At 45.7% G+C, this 19769-nt stretch overlaps 1 protein-coding gene across 2 annotated transcripts; it reads left to right on the forward strand.

The window, feature by feature from the left end:
- The first annotated feature begins 1586 nt into the window (after positions 1 to 1586).
- Positions 1587 to 16601, forward strand: VEZF1 (vascular endothelial zinc finger 1). 2 transcript variants are annotated; one of them, XM_074595931.1, is made up of 7 exons: positions 1587 to 1808; positions 7232 to 7929; positions 8657 to 8720; positions 9744 to 9927; positions 11360 to 11575; positions 13776 to 13820; positions 14168 to 16601. In XM_074595931.1, exons 1-7 carry the CDS (start codon positions 1776 to 1778, stop codon positions 14593 to 14595), a joined length of 1668 nt encoding a protein of 555 aa, XP_074452032.1. In that variant the 5' UTR covers positions 1587 to 1775; the 3' UTR covers positions 14596 to 16601. The 2 variants fall into 2 exon arrangements, with proteins under 2 accessions (XP_074452032.1, XP_074452031.1); XM_074595930.1 differs by lacking the exon at positions 13776 to 13820 and having other exon boundaries at positions 1652 to 1808; positions 14168 to 16079.
- The last annotated feature ends 3168 nt before the right edge of the window (positions 16602 to 19769 follow it).

Here is a 19769-nt window from a genome sequence, read left to right on the forward strand (position 1 = left end):
CGCCCAAAATTGCACAAAACCACGGCCGAGACGGTGGGCTGGGACCCTCAGTGAGTCCTCTGCCCATGGCCACTTGTTCCTTGCTGTCCCTCCTCACCACCGCAGCAGCGCGGCATCCGCGTTACACAGAGCTGGCGCTTCGGGACCGGCCTTTGCGTTATCTGTAACAGGAGACAAGAAAAACCAGCCGGCTCTCCCGTAAGGGAGGAAGTCGTATGGGAACGTTCATCGACGCGAGCCGTGTTTAGCCCGGCTGACTGAGGTCGGGCTGCACGGAAGCCCACGGTGACACGGCCGTATTTCTTCACACACCCGACCTGCTGGGCGGTTTCAGTGAAGTGGACACCGCAGCGGCCGAGGTCTTGGACACGCAGCACGGCTCAGCGTGGATCTGGGCCCAGGCAAAGAGGATTGATCGGAGCCAGGAGGGAGAAATAAATTAAATAAAGTCTTGTAAGCCTGCTCTCGTCTCCCGCAGTCCTGGGGAAGATGGCCCCGGCATGTGAGCAGAGGTCTGGTTTTAAAACATCCATCCTCCTGCAGTTTCACCCACCGCACTCGTGTTTTTCCTGTGCTTGCCAGAGAAATGCCAGACACCCTGCAGATGCCACCCGAGGTGGCGGTGCAGGTGCCACCCCTGTCCTCCGAGAGCAGCAGGGTGTCATGGGGAGCCCTCCCCGTGCCGGGAGCCGAGGGCCTGTCAGGGATGTGCTTGATGTGTGTAAACACGTAATTAACGGTAAGCATAGACTTAATTGCTTGTGGCTTCGATTTGCATTCAGGTGCTGCGCTGAAGATGCCTTAGATACAAGCAAACCCGGTCAAGTTTGCGGCTCCCGAGGTGTGCAGGAAAGCGGGCCGGGGCGGGGGGCCAGGGAAACCCCCCCCTATGGCCTGAGGCCGGGCGAGCGGCGGCCGCACCGCCCGGGTGACAGCAGGTCCCTGCCCGCCGGGGGGGCCAGCGACAGCACCAGGGCTCTGAGCCCCGGGAGCCGCGGCCCGCCCGGGTGCGAGGCCCGGGCCGGCCCGCTGCAGGCGGCCGGGGCAGTCCGGGTGGGCCTGGGACAATCCCCGGGTGGGCCGAGGCCGGCGCGGCGCCGGGCGACCCCCGGGCCGGCCCCGCTTCCCCCCTGGCCCCCCCGGCGGGTCCCGGCGCTGCCTCCGCCCGCCGCCCGCCCGCACCCGCGGGCGAAGCCGCCCCCCGCCGCCCCCGCGGCTCCCTCCCTGCGCGGCGGGCGGGGGCGGCGGGCGGGGAGGGGAGAAGGGGAGGGCGGGCGGCGCGGGCCGGGCCGGGCCGCGCCGTGGTGAGGCGGCGGCGGCGGCGGCGGCCCTGGACACCTCGCCCCGCTCCTCCATCTTCTCTCGCCACAGCTCGCCTCGGCTTCCCTCAGCCCGGGACCGGCCCATTGCCAGCCCCGCGGGGGGGGCGGCCGGCCCGCCGCGCCGCCCCGGCCCCCCCGCCCGTCTCGCCGCCCCGCCGCGCCGCCCCGGCTCCGCCGCCCGCCCCGAGGCGAAGGGAGCGGCGGGGGCGGCGCCGCGGCGGCCCGGGCCCGCGCCGCCCCGCCGGGCCGCCGCGCCGCCGCCTCCCCCCTCTGGGCCGCAGTGGTGCAGCCCGGAGGTTAGCGGAAGCGGCCGCTCGGCGCTGCCATGTTGAGCCGCCGCCGCCGCCGCCGCTTTGTTGTCGGCTCCATGTAGCTGGGGCCCGGGGGAGGGAGGGGGGGACCGCGCCGCCGGAGCCGCCGCCGCCGCCCGCCGAGGGCCGGGACGCCCCCGCCATGGAGGCCAACTGGACCGCGTTCCTCTTTCAGGTGAGGCCCCGCGGCGGCCGGCGCTGCCCGCCCCCCCCCCTCCTCCCCTCAGCGGCCGCGGGCGGGCGGCCGCCCGCCGGGCTCCCCGCTAGGCCGGGGCTGTCAGTCAGCGCCGCCGCCCGGCCTCCCGCCCGCCTCCCCCGGCCCGGCCCGCGGCGGCGGCGGGGCCCGGCCCGACCCGGCCCGGCCCGCCCGGGGCAGCGGCTGCCCGGCCCCGCTGCTCCCTCCGCTCCCTCCTGCACTTTCTCCGCGCCCGCCTCCCCCGCTGCCGCCGCCCCGCAGTGTTTTGCCTTTTATTTATTTAATTATTTATTTATTTTTTAAAAAGAGGGAAATGTTTATATTTTATTTATTTTATTTATTTTTCATTTTTATATTCCCCCCCCCCAAAAAAAGCTTTTTTTTTTTTTTTGCTTGTTTTTCTCTCCCCCCGCCAAAAAGAAAAACAAAAAAAAAAAAACACCAACCCCAACCAGCCCAGCCTTCCACCGGGCTCTAACAAAACCCCGATGGAACAAACACCGTGTCTGGGAGAATAAATTAATCCCTCTTTAAACAGCCTGACTCAGGGGCCGGGTGACGAGGGAGCTTGTTTTCTTTTAAAATAGGACGCAAGCGGGCTGGATTTCTGTAAAAACTGGCGAAATGCTAACGGTAACAGGGAGGAATAGGGACGGTAGAGCGTGCAACCCCTCCCTTTGCCAACTGAGTCACAATTTTCCCCCCTTCTGTCTGCGAAAGACTGACTTAAAACCACCACTGTTTATGTAATTCCGAAGAAAATCCAGTGTACCAAAAAAAAAAAAAATCCGAAAAAAAAAAATCCTCCCCTGGCTTTTGTGAGCCGAGCCCTTTCACGCCGGATTGTTTTCTGATGCCTCCTGCTCTTTTTGAGCTTGCAAACATAAAATATGGAATTGCAGCAGCAGCAAAAAAAAAAGGAAAAAAAAAAAGCCCCACACATCACCTTTCTCAAGGTAAAATAATCCTCTTTGCACGTTCCCGGCGGCCGTCACTCGCTTACTCACTGTCCTCCTCGGAATTAAACCCAAACCCAACCCGTGACACGAGTTCAAAAACCTGAGTTGAATGAATAAATCCGCCAAGAGCGAGCCCCATTCCTTTAGACAGGAAAAATTATTCCCTTGCAAGTCCCGAGGGATGAGTCAGTCCCTTGCCCGGGTGCTCTGCCTCCGAAAACGCGCCGGGAATGTTCCGGGGTGCCGGTACCGCGAGCTGGGCGCTGGGTTTTCCGCCTTTTTGTGATGAAGGCGGGTGATGCCATCGAGTTTGGCTGAGGTCTTGTGAATTATTTCTCACTCTAGTGGGCAGTTGTGATTCGCACATAGGAAACTTCACGCTAAGAAGTTAATCTCCTTAGTTTAGGGCCATCTCCCTCCGAGTTGGGGCTGTTTTATCGCTTTCCTGTCTCCCAGGCTCACAGATGAGAGTTTTCGAGGGGAAATTATTCGTAGGCTGGCAGGATGGTATTGCAGCAACCTCCGTAACAAACGCCAAGTAATACTTTCAAGTGCATGTCCAGCTTCTTGCTGCTTGTCTGTATTTTTTTGAAGAGTACTGTATTTTGAAATAGCGATGTCACACTTTGATTTAGGAGTAGGCTTTGCTGCTTTTAATTAAGGAGTCAGCAGTTCACTTTCTGAACGTACTTAGCTATGTGCGACTTGGAAGCGTCTTCATAAAGCTGTGACGTGGAAATTTTCCTCTGAGATTTTTTTTTTTTTTGCCCCAAATAATAAAGCTTTAAGACCTCATAATAAATGCTGAACATTGTTTCTTGAGTCATTTTGTTAAAACCAAGGATTTAGGGTGCGAGCATCCTAATGCACCCAACAGAAAGCACTGTTAAGATACTTTTGATGTGACTTGATTATTTTTTTTTTCTTTTTCTTCCCATTCTCGCCAACAGCATGTCAGCCCAAATCCAACCGATTAGTTAAAACTAGTAATAAAAAGTAGATTTAAAAACCCCTCCTGGCCCCCCGCCCCGGTATCAGTTAAATAACAAATGCGAGTGATGAATATACCCGCTCGTTCTTCGTGGGGGGAGTTTGACCAAGTGTGTGTTTCAGCTGTGACAGGATTTCTAAGGGACAGCTTAATACGCGGTGTGTAAAGTTGTAACTTTTAGCAAAACGTTTTTAGGGGAGGTTGCAATGTCTTAATTTTAGTCTCACTAGCGATGGGATACGCGACTGTAAATTGCTCTTTCCAAATAAAGTTGTTTGATTGTGTTTAGGTGGCATTTGGATGAATTGTATCTTTTTAAAGAAACAATCGTAAGACTGAATAAGCAGTTCTTGTTTGGATATTATTAGTCCCTGAAATGCATATTTTGAAAACCACTTTTAGTATCTGCTTGGGAAGTGAAAGTTGTATCTGTTAATGTGAGGAGGAATCATCCATCAAACAGAGTGTTCAAGATATGACTCATGCTAATTTGTTGCTCTCACATTAAGACTGGAGCGCAAAAATATTTTAGCCTCTGGCATTGGAAGTTCACAATGCCACATCCTACCACTCCGAGTCACGAATTACAGGGGTTTTTTTGTTTACTGCCCCCCAGGAGAGAAAAAAATTAGCTCTAGAACGAGGGTATTTTGCACGAGAGCCTGTCCCAGGCGATCAAAATATCGCAAAAATGTTGACTTGACATTAATGCCAGGTCAAGTAAAACCGTGGTCTGTGCCTGAATAAAAATGACTCGCAAGAGGCATGCAGCAGGTGCTGCCTTCCCTTCTCCAACAGCGAGTTAAAAAAAAATACTGCCTGATCCTTTTTTAAAAGGCTTTGATGCAGGCAGCCCTTGGAAACTGAGGAATACCGCTTGTTGCAGAGGGGTTGTTAGAAAGACAGCGCTGCTAATAACACCGGCTATCTGCGAACCAAGATAAGCAGAATTATATAAGCAGCGGCTTCGTAGTAGCCTTATGAATATACATTGTTTTATGTCCACTGTCTCTCTCGGTTCTGTAGGAATAAGTGCATCATTACCTTGAAGTGCTGACGATTCTTTAAGGCTTAAAAATATCCATAAACTGCCTAAGTTTGAACCTTGTCCAAAGGATTTGGGCTCTCTATTATCCGATCTGCTAGCTCTGCCTTTGAAACTGTATCTCTGGAAGCTATCCTTAGGTGCTCTTAAGTGTCTTCTGATGCAGTTTAACAACGTTGTTTTATGCTTATTTAAAGTTGGCTGTAAAACATTTCAGAATTTTTTAAAATTAAAATTGTATTTAAGCACACAACTTGCTTAATATTGTACTTTCAATGTGTATTGTACATACTCTATTCTTTTTATGCAATGTAGATGTGTCAATCGCTTCTTAAAAACACAGAAAATAAATGGTTGAAAAATCCACAGTTGTCACTGAAGTCAGGCAGAAGTTTGATGGAGAAGCTGGAGCTGGTGCTGTGCCCTGATTTAGCAGCGCAGCCTCCAGGAGGGTTCTGCCTCCGCCTCTTCAGCCATCGCTTCTGCAAACCGGCCCCTTGGGCTGTTGGTTGAGGTGGCTGCCGTGGCCAGCGTGGGGTGGTGGTGCCCCCTTTACCTGTTGCATCCTGAGCTCCGGCATGGATGGGATGTAAAATGCAGATAAAACTGGACAGGCTGGCCTGGCTCCTAATGCTTCCCGCAAGTTTTGTCTCCCGTTATCATCCCCAATCCTGGCTTTCTCCCGTGAACTGTTTTCCTGACAGATAGGCTTGGAGTGTTAGGGAGCACGTATTCATACCCAGGTGGGTTAGTGTTTGTATCCACCGGTGGCTTTTATCCAAAGATCACCGGTGTCGCACTCCTGGAAAATGAGTGGCTGAAGTGATACAGGGCTTGTGCGGTGGCAGGAGGTGGCAGGAGCCCGTCTGCAGCCGAGGGACACTTGCACCAAGGTGGCTGCAGTCGCTGCTGTGATCAGGGAGGCAAAGTGTCTGGACCTGGGATGCAACTAAGAAAAGTCACAAAGTGAGCTTCTAGAAATACTGACCTCTCCAGAGGATGAGATGAGACAGGTTCGCATAGGAAGAGTGCGTTCTGTAAAGTTGTCTGTCCTCAACCAAAGTAAAATCGGACAAGTTGGGGGTTGCAGGCCAGCACAGTGTTTTATTCAGCTCTCTCAGCCTGGAGTTGTGATATTAAGTGAAGGAAACCGTAGAGAAGTCCTGGAAGGCTGCAGTACTGATCTAACGGGAATGCAAGTTTCCCCAAACTCAGCTTCAGACCTGGCACGCTGCGTTATTAACGAGACTGATTTAAAACTGGCCTGATGAGACTGAGGCACATCTTGAATACAGATGCGCTTAAACTGGCTTAAGGTGCTGGAGTGATTTATTTTAATGCTCCATTAGGCTGAATTGCTCTGTGTGGTTTCTAAACCACTTTAAAATTGTATCTGCTAGGGTTTTGTCCCAGTCTGTCTGGGTGAGTTTTAATAACAGTGTTTTCTGCCTTAGAATAAACAACGTCCAACGCAAGCCGGCTGTAGGGCAGCCCATAGCAGCTCAGCTGAGCAGAACTCAGCACGCTCCTGCTGGGGGCGGGTTCCCCCTCCCTCTTCCCTTCAGCTTCTCCCACCGATTCTGTAGTTCAGTTCCATTGGGATGGGCTGTTTTAAAACAGCTTTCAAGTCTTTTTTTTCAGACGCCCCCCCCCCCCAGCTGTGTTCTCCAGCATCTCTAGATGTCTACCAGTGCTTATCGATTAGCTTCTCTTCCTATCACAGAGTAGCTGCTGCTGAAGAGAAAAAGAACATGCCGCTATTCTTATTAGTGTCCAGACGCAGAGTGCAGTGGTCAGCGTATAAATGCAGCGGGAACCTGCTAAATATAGAAATGTGGCTTTAGACAGCTCTCGATTCAGGTTGCTTTGGTTTCAGTGCTAACACACTGGTATGAGCATGTTGTTTAAATAAGAAGCCTTATCGCATCCTGGCTCTCTCTGGCTGCAGTTTGGTTCTCAACGTGCACTGAGCTCGGCTTAAAGGTGGGGCGATATTTTGCAACTCCCATCAGTACATTCATACGCTCCAAAGATAGTCCCAAGGTGGCATCTGATACGATCGTTAGCAAAACAAGTTATCTGTTATGTAAAGATCAAACGCTGTGTTAGTAAAAGATCTGACAAGCACCTAGTTGTTTTCCATAAGAAATGTTGCCCTCCGGAAACTTAATAATTATTTGATTGTTGTGATGCGTGCCTTCCTACACTTACCACAGAATCTGCACAGCCAATGCATTTAAAGCGCAAGCGGTTTATCCTGTCCAAAACCCAAATTATGTAACGTTTTCCAGTTGTTGCTTCAATGGCTTTTTGGTCTAGAATGTGCTTTCCTGTAGTTTGCAAATGTTCTCACCGTGTCAGAGTGAGCACCCATCAATAGAATTTAAGTGTGAATGTTTGGTTTTAGGCACACGAAGCCTCACATCACCAACAGCAGGCAGCACAGAACAGTTTGTTGCCTCTCCTGAGCTCTGCTGTTGAGCCACCCGATCAGAAGCCGATTCTGCCCTTACCAATAACGCAGAAACCTCAGCCTGCACCAGAAACATTAAAGGATGCTATTGTTGGGATTAAAAAGGAAAAACCTAAAACCTCCTTTGTGTGCACTTACTGCAGCAAAGCTTTCAGGGACAGCTACCATTTGAGGCGTCACGAGTCCTGCCACACAGGGATAAAGTTAGTGTCACGGCCAAAGAAAACTCCCACCACAATGGTGCCCCTTATCTCGACCATCGCTGGTGACAACAGCCGAAGTTCATTGGTTTCGACTATCGCGGGCATCCTGTCCACAGTCACTACGTCTTCCTCTGCCACCAACCCCAGCAGTAGTGCCGGCGCAACGGCTATGGCAGTGACTCAGACGGTGAAGAAGCCCAGCAAGCCCGTCAAGAAGAACCACGCTTGTGAGATGTGCGGAAAGGCCTTCAGGGATGTCTACCACCTCAACCGGCACAAGCTGTCCCACTCAGATGAAAAACCCTTTGAATGTCCAATTTGCAATCAGCGCTTCAAGAGAAAGGATCGCATGACCTACCACGTGAGGTCTCATGAAGGTGGCATCACGAAACCATACACCTGTGGTGTTTGTGGAAAAGGCTTCTCGAGGTACCATGTAGAAAATCCCAGGCGAGCTCAAGTATTGGCTTTTCATAACCAAGAAGGGTTAAGCTATCATAGCGAGGGGCTAGGAGAACCAGACATCTTAGAAGATTGGTGAGGGGATAAAGAGCCTTGTTTACCTCTAGGGCGTGGGTCTCGATCTGAGCCAGATTGGCCAAAAGTGGTCGCGCTTTTATGAGAATGTTTTGAAATGAAAATTTTTTGCGACCTCATCCAGGTCCTGTAGGACACATGTCTGTGTCACTGGTGGTGACTAGGGAGCCCCTTTGCAAAGGTCGATGACCGAATGGGGCACGGCAGGGTAGTGGCTCCGTGTCTCGGAGCATGGTTGGGGCGTACTGACAGAGCATTGCGGGGGAGCTTGCATTGCTGCTGCCTGTGTTTGTATCTGTGCTTGCAACAGAGAAAACTTCAACCTTTAGAGCCGTTGATCCGTCACCTTTACACACGGTACGACCAACCGTACCATTTTCAGGTGTGTAAGAAGAACACGGTTAATTTTTGAACCGCAGGTTGGGTCTCAGCGTAACTATGTGTTACTCTTGCTGAAAGCCACCGCGTGGGCAAGGGGAATGGATTTATTCTTGCCGCGCAGAGGGATGTGGGCTGCAAGGGGTCATCAGGGCAGTGTTCAGCACCGCTAGCCACGGTGTCGTTACTATGTATTTGTAACAGTATGCTTTTCCTTCTCTGTTCCTCTCTTTTTTTGCAGGCCTGATCATTTAAGCTGTCACGTTAAACATGTTCACTCAACTGAGAGACCCTTCAAATGCCAAGTAAGGGCTAAAATGATTTATTAAGAACAATGTGTTACAGTATCGTTAGAATCTCAGGTGAATAATCATTCCAGAACTGTATTTGCTTCTGGACTTTTCTTTGAAAAGCAAGTTTAGGAATAAAGTCGCATCCTCCTTGCGTACCAGCAGCACTGTAGTTCTGATGTAAGTGCAGAGGCAGTTTAAAAGGATGCTGTGGCCACTTCTGTAGGAAGATTAGAGGCTTTTTGCTTTCTTGGAGAGCACCTACGGTGTGCTGTTTTACCACATGTTTAACTTAGTAGTAGGATTGTAACAGTGTCCTCAGCTCAGTGCTGATTACTGGAGCAATGTGTGCAATGTGGTTTTCAGTGTGTTTAAATTAAACTAGGTGTGTTTCTCAGTATATCCATTTAAAATGGATTGGAATAGTTGATTCTGGATCCGTTATTTTGCTGGAAACTGTAAGCAAGTTGTCAAAAGTTGATGACTGAGCAGAAGAGAAATAACTCGACTGCCCTTGAACAATTAACTGTTTTGCTTGGACTATCCGTGCTTGTTCCAACCTGTGTTTTAGTGACTCATCATATTAAATAAAAGTCTTATGTAGGAAGAATAGTGTTAGAAAAAGGTTTTGTTTCCTTGTTCTGATTTGGATGGGAACAGAAGCAGTTGAGCAATTTGAGAGATCAAGTTCATATTTGTACGGTAACATTCTATCAGAAAACAACTTTGCCTGTTCTAGGTTTTTTTTATAAGCTACCCCTTGCTTTGGTAGGGAAGGCAACCTGCTATTTTAAGAACGTTCAAGTAGTATAGAGTATGATTTTTTGCCCTCATTGTCTCAGAAGCCAGCTTCCATTTTCAGTCTCTGTTTAGTAGTTTGATTTTGGTTTCTCTATAAATACAGGTAAAACTTAAGGTTGTCAGTATGCTTAGGATACTGTTTGCACCCACGAGGTAAAATAGGCGTAGAGTGGGCGTGTAATTCATACTGTAACAATGCTGTCTGCACTTCAAGTGTAACTGTTGTTCTCCATATAGACGTGCACTGCTGCCTTTGCCACCAAAGACAGACTGCGGACACACATGGTGCGCCATGAAGGAAAGGTATCGTGTAATATCTGTGGTAAACTTCTGAGTGCAGCATATATCACCAGCCACTTAAAGACACACGGGCAGAGCCAAAGTATCAACTGTAATACCTGTAAACAAGGCATCAATAAAAGTAGGTGAACGTTTTAAAAACATTTCTAATAACGATGTGTTTGCAAAGGGAATTGCCTTTGATTACGTTAGAATGCAAAACTGTACCCATCAGTCTGGGTATTCACACCTATTAAAAATAGGTATTTGATAAGAGGATCTTCTTCAGTTCAAGAATTGGCATACGTGGAATCGGTTTGCTACTAGACTGCGCTCTTATCCCTTAGGAATGCCCTGCAGTTTGTGAGAATAACCCATCTCTTGAAGAGAAAAGAGTTCCTAAGTTTTCTCAGCTTCTAAGTTCAGTGCTACTTCCTGAACTGTACAGGCTGAAAAGTCCAACAGATTATTCTGGAGATTTTAGGATATTTAAGAACTGCGGAGGTCTGCCAAATTTCAGGTCTGAAGCCTCATCTAAAGCTCATCAAAATTAGGAGAAAGTTTTCTCTGAGCTTTGGCCCTGGGGCTCAGCGGTTCCTCCCTCTGGCAGTAGCTGACAAGAAAAGCATTTAAATCCAGCACCAATATGTTTTGGGCATTAATGACATTTGATTGGTGTTGTGCAGGCGTTCAAATGAGATGTTAGTAATAGTTCCTTCTAGTCTTAAACTCTGTGAAAGTGCTGAAGCCTGAACCTGGGAGTGCCTAGTAAGCAAATGAAGACTTGACTTTCAAATCATCCCTATTAAAATACTTGTAACTAAGTTAACCCACATGCGTACTGGTATACGACTGGTTTTCAGAGGAATGTCTTTGGAAACTTTGTCCTTAAAGCCTTTTAAACAGTATTAATTTACATCTTTGCAGTTCCTGTTACTTCTGGATAATTTGAAGGTGCTGGGCATGTTTAAAATGCCTGATTGTTGAGCTTAGTAGGAATTTTGGATGTGAAGTATTTTTCAAGGTATAGGGTTACAGCTCTGGCTTCCCAAGCTAGTTCGGTGGTGCTAAGCCAGTTCACGTGAGGCATTTACGGCAGTTGTTAGAGGTGGAAATGATGAGCTGTAATGTGGCCAGAGTAGTAACATGCTGTTCTGTGATGTAAAATTTTAAGTCATACTTGCAAAAGAAAGTAAAAAGGCTTTTTTTTTCTTTTTTTTTTAACTGGAGCTGAGGTTTAGAAAAAGTGGAATTGGCCAACCAGCTTGAATTCTAGACACTCACTGTAGTCTTTGATTTCATTCTTCCTAAAACACGAACAAAATAACCAGAAAGGAAGTTCATTTTTGGCAGTGAAAGCAGATGTTCCTGACTTACATTTTGGATTTTAGATGTTGGCAAAGTAGTTTTATAAAGCGCAGAATTAATTATATGGTTTTAAACACTTCTGTGATTTTTGCTCTTGGAATCCTGTGAGATTCCACACACTCTTTATGGAAGAAGCCTTTGTCATCTCAGCAGAAAAACAGAGTAACTTTTCAAGGTGAATTTGTGTTCTTACTTGATTGGCATAGCATGCATGAGTGAAGAGACCAGCAATCAGAAGCAGCAACAGCAGCAGCAACAACAGCAGCAACAACAACAACAGCAGCAGCAGCAGCAACAACAACAACAGCAACAACAACAGCAGCAGCAGCAACAGCAGCAGCAGCAACATGTCACAAGTTGGCCTGGAAAGCAGGTAGAAACCCTGAGATTATGGGAAGAGGCCGTCAAAGCAAGGAAGAAAGGTAAAACAAAACAGTACTTACGGTCTTGGTTTTATAAGATACTGGAGCTTACAGTTATATAGGGAGTTTAAGATGTCAGGAAAGGATGAAAATTGCATTCTTGATGTTAGAAGTCATAGCTAAAAACTAGCAGGAGGGTAACATGACCAAAATTACGCTGTTGTAAGTGAGCTCCTTATTACTTACTTCCCTTTGGTCTCTGCGCTTGAATGTGTACGTAGCAGTCATCAATTACAAAGGGATGTTTGTGTCTGCTCCAAGGCAAGAGCGTGTTTTTTGACTTGCATGTGGCTTTTAGCTGTGTTTATGCATATTTACCGGTTGTTAACTTGTGTGCATATGTGTGTGTATATATATATATGTATGTATGTATATATACACACACACCACCCTCTGTTACATCATCATCAGTTTGCATGTGAGTGCTTTCTGTGTCCCTTTCATCTTTTCTCTCCCAATTTATTCCATTCGCTTTATTATCATGTAACTGTCTTTGCATAGTTTTCTGGAACTCATAGAAATTACTTTTCTGTCTCTGGTGTGGCTTTTTTTTTCATTACAAAATTAACTAATAAGTGATTGTGTTTTCCATTATTGCTAGCTCACAGCTTACCTGTCCCTGTGCTGCTGTAATTGAAGTTGAATAGCTTCCTCTTGTTGGTCAATGTGTCAGTTTTGTAAGGAATAGATTGCTTCAATTTCATGTCGCTTGGAGTATAGTATTTCGGTGTCTCCCGTTACCGCTAGCGTATTCTTTTCACAACGGTTTGATTTCTAATGCCTGTCACATGACTCTCCTGGATTACATGTTTATAAGAAATTCTTAGTGACCGCTTACTGTTTTTCAGTAGCTGCTTTTAGTAATAAATGTTTTGGACTCACCTTTTTTTTTTTTTTTCTCCTAAACTTCCTTTCAGTTTCTTCACTCTTTTTTTCTTTTCTAGGTCTTGTTTGTGTATTAGGCTGCTAGCTCCTTTCGCCTTGATTGTTATTCCAATTTAATTGAATTCTGTGATCAGACATATAGAAACAGCTTATTGATGTTAAAATGTAGTGATAACAGAAACATTAAATATGATCAGGCTGCTAAATTGATAAAGCAAACAGGTGTCAGATTTAGAAAATCTCTGAGATTTTTTCTCCTGCTTGTTCCTTCCTGTGTCTTGTTCCCTTTTCCCTCCCTTTCTTATTGAAATTATTGAATACGCTTTAACAGAAACAGCGGGTTTGGACAGAATGGTGGGTGAGGGAGGTGGGTGCGGAGAAGCGTTGTCAGATTGCTGATATTAGCTTAATTTAATTGGGGAAGGGGCATGGGGCGGGATGTGTCTTTGCGTATTACTGTGCTGGAAGGTGAAGCTAGATCAGTCAGTGCCATGCCTACGTGCTGCTCTTTCCATGCTGCTTCTCCTCTGCTAGTGCCACCTGTTGTGTTGGCTTTACAACACTAGATGGAATTTTTTTAGTCTAATACTATTTATTTTCACAATTTTATTTTATTTTTTTTTTTACTCTTTCCCTTCCTTTTCACCCCTCCTAGATATGGACTTTGAAGAACCAACAGTAACCCTTGAATGGGGCTAATGTTGCTTTCAAAGTTAACTCTGTCTTGGTACATTTGTATTGCCCGAGTGGCAAGAGTGGACTCTTTGCTCCTGGCTTACCTCCTGAAACGTGGGTGTAGACTGAGCTTGGTGTCCTACCCTACAAATGTGGAATAAGACACGACTTAGAAGTGCCGTAACGTTGATGTAGAATTTTTATTTTTTTTTGTCGTTTCTCTAGCACTCATTCATCCCTTCCCTTTTACCCGCTTGTTGTTTTCGGGGCTCTCTGGTGCGGGCAGCCGGCAGGTGGTGCTGATGGATGCCCAGCCAGCCTCCCGCTCCCCCCGGGCCCTCCTGCCTCTGCTTTCCTCGGCACTTCATTCCTGCTTACTGCTAAACACAGTAAAACAATCCCCAAACCGACCCCAAACCCCACAAAACAACTTGGTGTGGAGCTGTAGCTTATGTGAAAGCTGAGGAGATGATGGGGGTTGATAGATGTACTGTGTGGGTAGCCTTGAAAATTGCTAAGTAGAAGTACGGTGATCAGTGGTACAATTTAGTAGCAATAATTAAGACTGAAATAAGCAGGTAAATATTGAAACGAGCTTTGCTTATCAGTCCCTAATAATGACTTTTTAAAACCTTCACAGAATGTCAGTTCACCTTTGAGAAGGCTATAGAGTACGTACCATTCGGTATGTACACTCTCTCCTCTATTTCTAATGTTCCTCTTGGGAGGATTTTTTTGATTGTACGATACTGTTTTTATGAACATGGAAACCCTCTTTGTAAGACAACCTCGCTTGACTTCTCAGGAAAAAAAATATTGAATTGAAATGAACTGCATGAGAGTTTGTATTTCTTATAGGCTATAGAATGTTAACAGTTTTAACTTACTAATAATTCCTAAAGAAAATTATTCCAGAATTTGTACCTGTTCTTGTTTGGTTTTTGTTTTTGTTTTTGTTTTGTTTTTTCTTAAATCTTGTCCATGGTTTTTTATGTGTTAAAAACTTTTTGTCTTTTTATGTCTCATTTTTAGAAGCTGCTAACTTGTGCCAAACCTCCACTGCTGCTACTACGCCTGTGACTCTTACTACTCCATTCAATATAACGTCCTCTGTGGCTTCTGGGACTATCACAAACCCAGTCACAGTGGCAGCTGCAATGAGCATGAGAAGTCCAGTAAATGTATCAAGTGCAGTTAATATATCCAGTCCGATGAACCTAGGGCATCCTGTAACTATAACAAGTCCATTATCCATGACATCTCCATTAACGCTCACCACACCAGTCAATTTACCTACTCCAGTAACCGCTCCAGTGAATATAGCGCATCCAGTCACTATAACATCTCCCATGAACCTCCCCACCCCGATGACGTTAGCTGGTCCCTTAAATATAGCCATGAGACCGGTAGAGAGCATGCCTTTCCTGCCCCAGGCCTTGCCCACGTCTCCTCCCTGGTAAAGAATTTCTAAACAGTATTAAAAAGGATTAAAATGGAATCCTTACCAGCAGTTCTTTTCTGGGTTTTGTTTGGTTGGGTTTTTTTTTGTTTGGGGTTTTTTTTTTTTTTGGTTTTGTTTTAGTTAATAATAAATTCAGACTAAGACACTGGGGCAACATGCACCATCAGAGACCGTAGTAGCATCTTCCCCTGTTGATTTGGCTCATATGGTTCACACTTGAGTTTCGCTGGAGCACTTCATTTAAACTAAGTTTTACCTTTTAGCTGACTGATGCTGACTTAGAGCAGATACTTACTTGCCAGAGTTTAAAAAAAAAAAAAAAAGTTATTAAAAAACAGTTTTATGTTTTATCCCCCAAATTATAACTTAGAAAATTATTTTAATCTAAACACTAGCAAAGACCCCTCTGTATCTTTAACAGGGTGGATGGCTAATTTTAACTTGCCGGTCGTTAAGTCCACTGTTTCTGAGCTAGTGTAGAATCTTTGTCTGTGTTGATGTTTTTTTTTTTAATGAGTAAATGCATTACAATGTTGTCATTTAAAAAAAAAATGCATTTTGGAGAAAATATGCATTTTACCTTTGGGAATATGATAATTTCAGGCAGCATTCCCTATGGGAAAGGTGATACCAGCTCTGATATGCAAAGCATATGATAAATTATCATTCTAACTTCAACATATAATAGGGATTGTGACCTGATATTTGGAGATGTAAATATTACCCAACATATTACCCTAAGGGAATATAGCATTGTAGTCAACATTTTTTTTAAAAAAACTGTTATTGTTTGGTGAGAAACAGCCATGGCTGACAGAAGAGGAGTCGAAATGTATGTAAACATGGTCTCTGAACAGTCAGACCCCTATGGGACTCTTATCTAGGAGCAAAAGGAGTGCTTTGAAACTTAAGAAATATTGCTTTAAGCTGGAAGATTCTGGAGGCACTGGGTATGATTTTTATGCCCTCTGCCTCCCAGTCAGAGCCTGCTGGTGTTACAGCAGGGGACAGACGTGTTAGTTGTTCACTAGAAGTTTTGTCTTATATTAAATTGTATACAGTTTTTATTCTAACCACTAACTAGGTAGGATGCCCCTCCAGGACAAGCAGAGAGCGTCTTTTAATTTCTCCCCTATTTCTTAATCAAGTGTTGTGCAAATCTGTTCAACTTTGTAAATATTTGCAAACATCATCATTTTTACGTTATTCTTCTATTGTGTTAACACATTTCTATCAATTTGTGGGAGTTCTGGGGTGATGGTTCCCACCGGCCAGCCCAGAACTTCTCCACAAATGGTCACACATGTTTAAGCTACATGTGCTTTTTATTTCTTAACCTGTTTATCTGTACATAAAGTAGAAAGCAAAATCTAGGGAAACAGATATACTTTTTAGACTATCATGTCACATATTCACGTTTTTAAAACTTTGTTTAAAAAAGAAAAAAAACAACAAACCACCCTAAACCCAAGACTCCACATTAAAAACAAAACAAAACAAAAAAAAAAAGAATAAAAAAAAATAAAGTTACAGTTGAGATGTTTTTATCTTAATGAAGTTGAAAGCTATGGAGATTAGCGTGTGCGCATTTTCACAGAGTGCTAGCAGGACCGACTAGTCGAAATGGACTGCTTCCGTTCCTACCCTGCCGTGTCAGTGCAAGCAGTGATTGCCAGGCTGCTGGCTCAGGTGACAGGTATCTGTATCATTACGTGAAACTGTTCTAGGGGCTTGGACTACATAGTAAAACAAAAACAAACAAAAAAAAAATAATAAAAATAGAGCTTAGTGTAAAATAATTTTATAAATGATCTTTTGTACTTTAGGACATCAAATTGTACAACTTTTGTATATATAAAAGCTTAGGAACTTTCTGTTTAGCAGAAAGGAAACACATTCCTACACTTTTAATGTATATGTTTGTTATAATGTCCATGTAAACATATGCCCTATGTTTGTGCCTTTTAATTAGTTTGTCTCAATAAACAAAAATGTAGAGAAGAATATGTAGCTATGACTTTGTTACCACTGTTCTTACTCCAGATGTGTAGAGGTCTTCGTTTTTGCACTGTGTAGAGCGTTGGGCGCAGGCAGCTGCATGACTTGGGCTGAGCCGGCCGAAAGGAGGCATGTGAGGCCAGTGCCCCCCAGAACCCCCCGTCTCCCCCAGCCCTGAGCAGCCCCCCATGTGGGACGCGTAGTTTCCAAGCCATCTCTGTCACCCGTGGCGATGGCCACCGACTCCCACCGGTTTCCCGTTGTAGGTGTAGCGTGCTGGATCTGGGTGAATTGCAGAGATGACCCTTAGGTGAAGTTTGGGTGTCCCTGAGCTTAAAAAAACCCCAAAAAGCGTTAAAAGCCGATACGAAAATGTGTACTAGAAGTGGTTATCTATGAATTACTTACAATAAACAGGTGTGAGACTTAATTGTATGTTGTCAATTACTGTAGTATTGACAGCGGGTCCTCCGTCCAGCTAGCGTGCCCTGCGGATGTTATTTTTATCCCAGCAGAGTAGCGGTAGAATAAACACATTAAACACCGGCAAGGAAATCTTTCAACGTGACAGAGGCTTCCCAAACCACTAACCACGGTGCTCTTAGCACGGGATTAGGAAAAGGGCTGTTTCCTTTTTATTTTATGTTGGTTCTGCTCGAATGTACCTGGTTTATGTCCACAAAGCTACATTAGCTAATTGTCAACCTGTTTCATTTGTACTTGGGTAAACATTTGCTTTGTACTGTGTATAAATGGTTCCGAGGTGTGCTCCTCCGCTGTCTCGATACAGACATCAATTTCGCTTTGTAATGCCATCGTATGAAATACATTAAGCTGTTTTTTGACAAACGAAAGCTACCTGGTCAAGTAGTTTATACGGCATGCGTGCTACCTTGTAACGGCTGGGTCATCCACGGAATGAGGGGGCTATTAAATACAGCCCCCGCCTGGCGGGAGACGATGTGGAGCGGCGCGGCAGCGAGGAGGGATTTGCGTGGCGACTCCTGTCACTGCGGCCCCGGGGAAGTTAAGACTATAAGAAAATGGTGGGATGCGAAGAACAGATGCTCCTGTTACACCGAGTTAGTTTCTATGCAGCTGATGCGCTTAGCCTAGTTTATTTCATGGAAACTTTTAAGCTGGATCTGGTCCAACATCCAGGGAAGCCTATTGCTGCCCTTGGTTTGAGGGGGTTTTATAGCCAGCCCATTCAGGGCTCCAATTGCAAGGAGTTCAATAGGGGTTTTATTTTTTTCTTCTGGAGTTTCCATAGGCATTCAGCGTTAGGCTCATGGCTTAGCGCCGACTGAAAGTTTTATTTTGCCTTGGAAAGATCTGTGCCGGGGAAAAGTCAGGACGGTCGGATCGATGGGATGAAAACCGGTGCTGCTGCGGGCAGGGAGCGGGTGTGGGAGCGCGGCTGTGCCGGCTGTGCCGGCGGTGCTGCGGGGAGGCGGGCAGCGGGGCAGTCGGTGCGACGGCACCGCCACCCACGCCGCCAGGAAACTGTAAACACTTTGCCTTGGGCACGGGGGTTTTTTTTTCTTTATTTGGAACACCCCACCACTTCCAGAGGATGTTTGAGGAGAGGAGAAATTTGGGATTTGACCTTCTGTATCTTACCATTGGAGAGTTATACCCGAGTGCTGTAAACTGGGGAGATTTCTGTTCAGCCAAGATCACGGATGCGAGAGAAAATCACCTGTTATTCTCAGCGTCCGAGTTAAATTCTGTTTGCCATTGTTCACAAATAAAAGATTTTTTTTCCCCCCCCCTCTTAGAATAACTTTTTCTTCAGAGTGGAAGAAGAAAAAAAAGTATTTAATGTGTTTGCATTTATCCACGAGAGGTTTAAAGAAAAAACACCAAAAACCCAATAAGCTGTTTGAGCTGCAGCAATCCCGGGTTACATAAAGGGGCCGGGGTTGCGGGGGGATTAGTCAGTGGCATTACTGGTGGTGGTAAGCCCTCCAAGTTCTGCTCGCTCTTTGCTCACTTTTATTTTAGAAACAGTCACTCTGAGCCATATTTTGAAAAACTGCCTGGGGTTAATTTTCGAGGCTGTCAGGGTTAGATGCCCACCAAACAAAGAAGGAAGGAAAATCTGGATTTAAAGAACACTCAGGTTTTTAAAAGCATCCAGTACTCTGATATTTTTTTTTATTTTAGGGTCCCCGTACGGGAGCTGAGTTGTTGAGGAGTGAACTACAGTGTTACACTGCTGGGTCCTTCTGCAAACTCCTGCCTTGCTTTGTTGGTGCCTTAGTTTATCCATCTCAAAAATAGAGTTAACAGTATTTTCAAAAGGCAGCTATTAAAAGCACTTCAGGTTTTTAAATGCCTTTAAGGTCTGTCTCAGTGCTTAAGTGGACCTTTTTACTGCTACTTCGTAGGATAAATAGTAAGTGTAAAAATAAATCTCTTCCTCTCCTAATTGTCAGGTGGAATAAAACTTAAAAACTTGATCCCTTTCTACCTAGTCATTTAATTCCGCGTGTTTATACTTCTTGCTTATCTTTGGATCATTTGCTCACAGCTTCCAGAGCAGCAACTGAAGGATGACAGAGGAACTACGTGCTAATTTTTATGTCAAAAATAGCTTTCACCTTTAAACACGCAAGGCTCAATGACTGTTTTCTAATTAGAAAAAGAAAGCCTGAGCTTCTATTGCGAATCCATTTTACAGCTGTGTTCAGATTTGACTGTCAGCCCCTGGTTAAAATTTAGTACTGAGGTCTTGACCTAGAAACAAACCTTTTTTGGTATTGGTTTGGAAAAAGTATCTGAGTGCTAAGAGAAACCGAGCCAGGCCATCCAGAGCCTTCCCCTCACAGCATTTCGTTGTACGTTGCATCACCCTGAAGCCCAAGTAACGACCGCTGGGAAAGTTGGGCTTACGATTTTTTAAAAATAATAGATTTTTTTGGTTCTTTTGGGTTTCTGGGCTAATTTGAGGCATTTTTAAAAGCTCTGGGTTTTTTCTTTCAGGAAGCATAAACGCTTTTTGAAAACCAGACATTTGTAAAACATTTCAACGTGGGCATCTGCACTTACTGCTTGTGTCAGGGCACAAACCTCTGCTTTCCCTGCAAAGCCTTTCCAACAGCTACCTCCCAGATCAACCCATTTAATAAATAAACAAGGGGCATTTTCAGAATGTGCGGCACCTTTTGT

The sequence above is a fragment of the Larus michahellis genome, chromosome 7 (assembly GCF_964199755.1).
Source record: "Larus michahellis chromosome 7, bLarMic1.1, whole genome shotgun sequence".
Classification (NCBI taxonomy): Eukaryota; Metazoa; Chordata; class Aves; order Charadriiformes; family Laridae; genus Larus; species Larus michahellis.